Below are 8,908 nucleotides of genomic sequence, written 5' to 3' on the forward strand. Positions count from 1 at the left end.
CATAGTAGAAAAGTAATAATTAGAAAAAATATATATAGAATTAGCAACAATCGCTTTTTTTTAAATTTGGTTTCTGGCACATACGATAATTTCGATAATGTGGTCGATATTTTAGAAAACTTATATAAAACCATAGTCATCGCCAAATGAACGCAATTTTAAGCTCCAAATACTGTAATTTATTCAAGTTTTTTCGCAAAAAGTGCAGAACTGCTTTTAAAACTGGAATTATTGGTAGCTTTAAGATGTTGATATTTTTAAGGACCACCTTAATGTATGTAAATGTGGTTTTGCATAAGATTTTCACAAATGGTATCAACGGTTCAAACGTTCGGTAATGCTATTCACTTTAAACAGTTGAAATCGCGAGGCTTTAAAGAAACGTATGGAAATATCTTAAGCGAACTTACGCAAAGGATACTCGTGGGATCATAAAATAATGAATTCTACAACAAGTCTTTTAGTGAGTACTGCTTTGTGTTTATCTAAATAAAAAAAGTGACGTTGTTACACATTTATCAAATAGTAAAGTCGCTAAGCACGTAAGATTTTAAAATTTCTAAAGTTACTTTGCTTTTCGTTGCTCATTAAGATTAATAATAATGTTTTTGAGACGGTTGATCGCCGGTAAATTCTAATGTAATCACATAGAATGTGTTATCATCCTCAAGACAGAGCTGACACTTCAATCAATCCGGTGCATATGCGAACAAATGCAATTGTGCCCTGCTACATAACCAGGTGTATCAGTTATATTTAAAAGCTTTGTGCCCTTCAGAAAATCACGGGTGAACAAGTTTTTGTTAATCCTGTGCCCAAGAGAAAGTTCAGCCTATTTAGTTTCTTTAACGGTAGTGTGGTTGTCAAACTACGACAGCATAAGCTACCGGAGAGACGATTATGCAATAAAGTTACTCTATAAATTTGAAATTTAAACCTCACGTCCGGTAAAAAATAATTCCATCTAGCTTTACTAGAGGATAGAGGTTCCAATTAAGCTTCGCATAAAAAGATACTTGGACATGTCAAAATACTCAAGCACGGTACGAGTTCACGATTGAGAGAATACAAAGGTTGCGCCGATCTCGGACCGCTATTCCTCTCTTAACGAATTTGACAGAATCGTGGTTTGCATGACGTCACACTTGTGCAACTTGTTTACGTTTTCCTTGCAACATTTTTTCTTCTTCTTCCATTCTTGCTCACGTTTTGGCATTTCTCTCTCGCAATTGCACCAGTGTGACGTCACACAAAAGTTATTCTCAAAAATCCTCTCTGATCGGCGCAATCTTGTATTCTATCATTCTTGGGTACGAGTTAATGCTGGGGCTCTCATCGATCAAAGAGAATTTACCTTTTTCCTAAAAGGTCATACCTTGACATCCAGAATGAAAAGTGGACATGTTTCTTTGAGATATCCATATTTTCAGCTAAACACCATTTATTTCGATAAATTTCCTTGGAAATTATTACCTTGTTTATACCGACACATAAAGGGCTTTGACTCAGTTCGCTGTGATTCAAAACGGATGCATAAACAAAATTTCAATACGGGTTGAAATGGAAAAGTGTTGGCTTGGACTTGTTTTCAAATCGGTTTTTTATTTCTCACATCGGTTAGAAAAATCGTATAAACGAATAATTCATCTGACGCAAAATCAAAATTGGCTGGTTTTCTTTATACAGCCCGGTTTAATTGGAATTATTATTATAATAAATTTGTATTGCTGTTCGCTTCCATTTCGATCAACCCCGCAAATTTGCTATTAAACAAATGTGGAATAAAACTAATAGAATTTGTTTACTTTTCAATACGGTTTCATAGAGTTCGCTATAACGACTAAGGCATAAACGGTTGTAAGAAGTATGTGCTGAATCCAATCGGTTTTTTGTTAATACGTTTTTTTTTCGTAGGTAGGTAGGTAGGTAGGTATACATTTTTTAAACAAACTAAAGAATTTAGTCCTTATTTTGAATAATAAAATAAACAAATATTTGGCGCTACATTCGTACATTGCCTGCCGAGGGCGGACTCCCGCGTAGAAAACCCTTTTTCTGTAATTTTTTTAGTGTAACTTTGACCGGAGGATCCATTCAGCCACAGCGCCCGCTCATTCAATGAATTCAGCTCCATGTCTGGCTAATTCTAACTCCCAGTTGAACATCGTTATCGACGTTATGGATATCCAGCCTATAACATATGATCGATAAAACAGTTGTTTTGCTTAGCTGAAGGATGTAACTCCAGTTAGCGTTAACTAGACATGGTACAAAGAGAAAAATTTGAACTTTTCAAGCTGATGCAAAGAGCCTTCAAAGGTAGGGCTGCCATATTTGCCGGGACAATTTGTTGAAAATGTCCTAAACACCCCAACTCCTTCTCATAGCGCAAAATAAATCACAGTTTCATCGAGATTTTTGCTACGTACATACTAGGGCCCTAGGTATGTTGTGAATGTGGAATTTTAGACATCCGCGGATGCGAATGCCAATTCCGTAATATACATATATTTCGCAAGCTCTACCAAATTTAAAAAAAAAACTGAAATATGGAATTGGCGAGTAAAAATTTTTATTGAATAAACTATTGTTTCTGCTAGGGTGACCAGACGTCCTGATTTATCAGGATATGGCCTGATTTCAGGGTCGAATTAAAGTGTCCTGACTGATTTTTCTTTTCTCGCCAAATATCCTGATTTTTACAAAGCTGACCTTTAATACACTTTTTACATATCGTTAGGCGCTTTATTGTACATCGTTCACATAATAACACAGTCATATAGATATGCTAAGGTTGGTTGCATTATAACTCGCGTAGATAGCGTCAGTTCTCACTGGTGACGTCGAAGGAGTTTGTATAAATAATTAGCCGCCCTAACCTTATTTTGGAAGTGTCACTGTGTGGTGTAACATCACCAATCGAACCATCGTGCTATGCAGTAAAACTGAAACGAAGGTAGATACTTATTTAATGTGTTGTAAAATCAGCTGATGAATTTAGTTCTGTAGCTGAACAGTTTCAGATCTCGACACTTAACAAGCTCCTGCTTTTCGTGACTCGGCGCAAAAATTTAAATAATAACCGTCCACTAACGCACTATCCAGTAAATCCAGTACTAATTTTACTGGTTTTACTGGAAGTCGTTTTCGTATGCCAAAACTTGCAAGAAACCAGCAAAAGAGAGAGAATTGAGAGAGCAAAAATGACAGCTGAACTTACAAGTTTTACTGGATTTTTACAGCATAAATTTTTACTAGCAACTATTTGCTAGTAAGAAAAACAACTGATGCCATGACGCTTAATGCAATCCACATTACCAAAAGAATTGTTTGTGGTGCTTTTAGAGTTGCAGTTCACAAAATAAACCTATTTAAATATATATTAAGATGGGAACTATTATTTTTCTTAGAAAATTGGGTTGGAAAATGACAAATTAATCAGCTGTACATAAAACTAGCAACTTCTTGCTGGTTTTGCATTTGCGTACTTTCTTGCATATTTCTCTCATTGGGAGTAAATATTGGCTTACTCTCCGAAATTTGGTAACTGGCAAGTTACTGGATATTTTTTGCTGGAGAATACGAAAACGCAACTAATCGTTCCGTACGTCATGCGGAATGCGCCCCTCGTGCGCATGGGCGCGAAAGGGGGGTAAAACCGTTGGGATAATAATTATTATTTATGTTATGATCTTTATTTTCAGATAGAACTACGATCAAAAGCACAATGTATAATAAACGAGGGTGCCTCTAGCGCCCACTGCGATTCGTACCGGGGTTCTCAGATTTTCTACGCGGATACATACTCTCTCTGCATGCCAACGTCGCACATGAAAATTTGTTGACTAAGTGCCCACATATCAGCAAGTCGTAAATTGTACCCGTTGTCCGCTACTGCATGACATTGTAACCATTTTTAGATCAAAACTCATACTTTATGCATTACATTCGAACCAGTTTTAGTATAATTGATCTATTTTACATTACATTGCTTTATATTTTTGGGCTATCTTTGGTCTAGATACAAAACTACTATTCCGAGATCCTACAAGGCCTAATACACTAATCGCCCGCTGTGATGTTGATTCAAACTCAACATTTGAAAACACATTTACATGTATGGCTGTAGCTGAGTGTGCAAAGACGCTTGATTCAATTGGTTGCTGCCAAGATGGTCCGGGTTCAATTACCATCAGATGGAACATAAAATTAAATTTTTTCCCCTCTTAATTACGAAAAAGCATCTGTGCACTTCACAACGACATATTTTATAACGTATGTATGTACATACTCAAATTTAAGACGAGTTGGGTTGGTGCTCTTTCATATGCGTATTTTTTTAAATTTAGCACGTTTTTTTGTAATTCTAAAATTGTATAATAATAATATATAATAGATTGGCGCTTACACATATCGCACACCGTCTTCAAAAGAGTCACAACTCAAAATTTGGCGTTTCTTAAATTATGCGCTAAAAATGTACACAGAGCTTTTATTTACCTTTCAGCAAAAGCTGGAGCAAAGTTTTGTTATAATTTGTTAAAAAAGCCTAAGGTAAAGTCGCCCTTGCCCATATGATTAGCATGTGCTACGAAATGGTTTTTCGAATTTTCTGACGAACGTATTATTTTGAGTTGTGACTGTTTTGAACACGGTGTGCGATATGTTAGTGTTTGGCCGAGCTTCTCCTCCGATTTTGTGGCGTGCGCCTTGATGTTGTCACACAAAGCGGAGGGACCTACAGTTTTACGCCGACTCCGAACGGCGATTGTATTTTTATGAGAAGCTGTTTTTCATGGCAGAAATACACTCGGAGGTTTGCCATTGCGTGCCGAGGGACGACCGCTGTTAAGAAAAAACCTTTTTTCTACATTTTTTTTGCGATGTTGCTTTGACCCTCTCAGTGTATATTGCAGATTATTACAAGTGAAGTCCGAATGGTTTTAAAAAATCTTGGTTTGATAATCAAAGCGTTTTGTATTATTGATTTGCTTTTGGACTTTAACCTCTTTTGTAAATATTAGGAAGCTATATCCGATAATTTAACCGTACCTGTTTTTTCGTTTCTACACACATATGTATGTAATTACCAGGGAACGGATTTTATGGAAATTGCCGTTTTTCTGCTAAAGATATAGAGTATATTCGATTAAGAATGTCCGCGATTTAGCTTTCCCTGATTCCATATACACACATTTGATGTTGCCTTTTTTAAGATATTTACCTTTTTTTGTCTTTTCTACCTTTAAAAATGTGATTATAGCAGATTAAAGATTAAAAAATATACACATGCCCATGCGGCTTATAGAAGCGCAAACGCTCCATATTTAAATTGGGCTCCACTTGTATCAACTTACGTCGAGCGCACATTTAGTACATTCAAGGCTTTTCTTCGCGAAAATCGAATGAAATTCTGCCAGAAAACTTCAAAATGCATCTTGTGGTTCAATGTTACTACAACTATACAGATTAAAGTTTTATGAGTTAGAAACTCGAAAGGATAAAATAGTCAAAGATTCAAAGTACAAATTTTTCATATAATGAAACTAGTTCATAGTTTTTCTCTTTTTACTTGTAATATAAACATTTATAAAATAAATGTATTTTTCGATTGTTCTTCGTATTTTCTGTCTTTTTTTAGTGTTTTATTTTGCTTTTTTTGCAATACCAAGTGCCTTTTCCTGCCTTTTTCGCTATTTTATTTTGCCTTTTTTGCAATACCTAACGCCTTTTCCTGCCTTTTTCGCTATTTTATTTTGCCTTTTCCAGCCTCTTTCGTTATTTTATTTTGCCTTTTTTATAGGTTTTTAGGTCCTAAAAAATCCGTTCCCTGGTAATTACATTCAGTGAAAGCTCTCATAGACGGACGCTCTAATAAGCGGACACATTCCTGTAGCTCGTTCCTGTAACTCTTCTCTACCGATTATTTCTCTACTGGTAGAGAATATACGTCATTCTCTACTACTCATTAGCAGTAGAGAACAGGGCGGCGAATTCATATCTCAATTCGCCTTGGTAGAGAATTGTTACAGAAACGAGCTACTGGGAACGAACAATTTTAAGTTTTTTTTTTCATACAAAACACTCTCCCATACACGAACTTTCCGATAAACGGACGCGGACACTCAAAAATGTCCAGTTATGAAAGAGAAATCTCCCATAAGCGGACGCGAGGCTCTAACAAGCGGTCAGTTTTGTTTTTTCTTCAGTCAGATGTTGATTCTTGCGCTTGTACATACATATTTTATTTTCTAGAAAATGTGTTGCCTTTTCGTTGCAATGAGATTTGTCGGTAGGAAAGAAAACGCCATAAATTTGAATTTATTTTTAACTTTTTTGGTTTTTGTCTATTGAAAAATAAATATTATTTTAATTTCGATACCCATAATATAAATTTTTTAAATTTGAATTTTAATGTTATATTTTACGAAATTCCCATAAGCGGACATCCCCATAAGCGGACAAAAAGTAGGTGACTATCGGTGTGCGGTTGTGGGAGCTTTCACGTCGAAGCTTTTCGAAGAAACACCATTAAGAGGCCATTGAAAGGGTAATATTTAACGCCGCAAAAACAACAAATAAGAGCGATTGTACTTAAGTTAATAGAAAGGTAAAATACAACTATGCCCCTTTGCGAGTTTTTTATAATTTTTCGAAAATATACAGTTTTTCCGATGTTTTAGTTTCAATTTCAGTTTTATTTACTTTAGAAAGCTATACAAAATTATTACGAGTAAATATTCAGTTTGTTTCTCCATGTTTTCTATCCCTAGTACCTTCTCACATTTTACAATCTTTACTACTTCGACTGTGGTGAACCAACTTTCGGCAAAGAACTCGATCATATTAAAGTACGCGTAGTTGATGAAAAACCAGCTAAAACACATATTAATTGTGAACCCACTGCACATGATCCATCAACAATTCGCATATCATGCCGCAAAATCGTGCATCACCATCATCATTAGCGAAAGCACTTGCCGCACAAGTTCCTTCACTCAAAACTTCAGCACACGGAACACGATGCATTGCTGACCAATATTGTACTATCAGATTTAAAAACTCCGAGCAAGAATGCACATTCCACAGTGGGAAACAGTGTGGCAAATCCCATAGTGCGGGAAGATTCCCATAGTCATTATGGAAAAAGTGCCCATAAACGGCCTCTAAAATATGTGGAAACGTATAATCTTATTGACATCAAAGCACTACTTTTCTTCGGAGGATCTTATACCCAACAACACCATCACCAAAATTCGTATCATAAACCAAATAAATTTACTGAAATTATCAAAACACATGTGCTGAAGCCTCATAAACCAACGTTGGAAATATATGAAACTCATAAAAGCGTCGGTGGCACAGAAGGTCATGGTATCTCTCACATGCCCTGTACGAAATTTGCAGAGTCGCATATAGATGAGTACAAGGAACTGAAATCGATGACAGTAAAAGAATTACCTCTCCCGAGAGGTTATAGTTTCGTTACACCATCTGCAATCGAGGAGTATAAGCCGAATGGTAGTGCTTACTTACCGCGTTACAAAATGTATGCAACAGCAGATGGCACTCCGGAAATAGATGTGCCTGCATTTTTAACACCTAAGCAGAGTATCTCTTTACCTCACATAGAAGCCCAGGACTTTACCGGCGGAGGGGTCGAGAGTGGACATTTTATGCCATTCATTGGTACCATGTATTTGCCTGCCAGAGAGGCAAGCGTGATGTCAGAAAAAGCTACTGAAACCTATATCGGTATTAATAGCTATTCTGCAAGTCATGTTCAAGGTGTAGATGACCCAAGCTTTCTATCTTACTTGCAAAGAATTTACTTAAAATAATGTAGAGTTACTTTATTTAATTTAGTTTGAGAATGTGTTAGTTTTTTTACATACTTATTTATGTATGTACTTATGTCTTAAGTCAATTAGTTAAATAAGAAGACAAAATCAATACGCATAATAAAATACAAATAAAACACTGTTTGATATTCATTTATTCATTTTTTTTCTTCTAAACACACTTAACATTGAAGGCCTCTGTCGGCGCATGTGAGACACTTAAAGGGTTTCGTTCAGTACATATCTGGCTACGTTGCGTATTGTATGTTCACTTAAAAGCATTTAATTTTCATTAGAAAGGTGCAAAATGTATGTAAGTGCATATCAAGTATACCTACATATGTACATACATATCGCACATTTGGTGCAAGAGTGTCATAATCCAACAAAAAAAAATATTTAAATACATAAGCATGCAGAAATTACCTCTTTTCTATATTGCGTAAAAATTTCGTAGCTGTAGCGATTAACCATAGCTAGTTAGAAGAAAACTTTCTTTCATTCTAGTTAAAAAGTTAGAAATTTTGGTGAAAATTTTTTAAGTTTGATTCATTTTTTTTATGAATACTTCTGTGAGTGACTGTATGTATGTGGCATATCTTTAGAACTTTTGATTTAGATGATTATGCATAAGTATTGGTCAAAATTGCTATATCTTTTTGGTACTTTTCAAAGGAAAATATATTGTTATAAGAGTTACTGTAGTGTTTTATCCGATCTGAAACAATACACTCTCGTTGTAATGCCGAAACTAGCTAAAACACCAGTGAATCAAAGTGACGATCAGTGTTGCCATTTTAATTTTTCAAGCAAGGTTTACCTTTTTATACCCGAGCGCGCTTGTGCACAAGGGTATATTAACTTTGTTAGAATAACAGTTGGTTAACGAATCGAGATAGGTATAGGCAAATGTATACATAAATGCTCAGAATGAAAAGAGAAATGATTACTCGAGCAGAAATTGAAACACCTCAACGAAACTACGATATTTCAGTAAATATTAGATGCAAATTGTTGAAAATTAGTACGTGAAGTGAATTATGGTAAAAAATAATATTATTATGAAA

At 35.4% G+C, this 8,908-nt stretch overlaps 1 protein-coding gene across 1 annotated transcript in view; it reads left to right on the forward strand.

The window, feature by feature from the left end:
• Window positions 1-7,841, forward strand: part of LOC118754454 — a 13,064-nt gene extending 5,223 nt beyond the window's left edge. Inside the window, exons 2-3 of the mRNA XM_036489334.1 lie at window positions 6,774-6,851; window positions 6,969-7,841. Coding sequence (XP_036345227.1) covers window positions 6,774-6,851; window positions 6,969-7,841 — 951 coding nt within the window. The remainder of the gene's footprint in view (window positions 1-6,773; window positions 6,852-6,968) is intronic.
• Window positions 7,842-8,908: the final 1,067 nt, after the last annotated feature.

Source organism: Rhagoletis pomonella, unplaced genomic scaffold, assembly GCF_013731165.1.
Source record: "Rhagoletis pomonella isolate Grant_MI unplaced genomic scaffold, Rhpom_1.0 Rhpom_scaffold_00002, whole genome shotgun sequence".
NCBI classification, from domain to species: Eukaryota; Metazoa; Arthropoda; class Insecta; order Diptera; family Tephritidae; genus Rhagoletis; species Rhagoletis pomonella.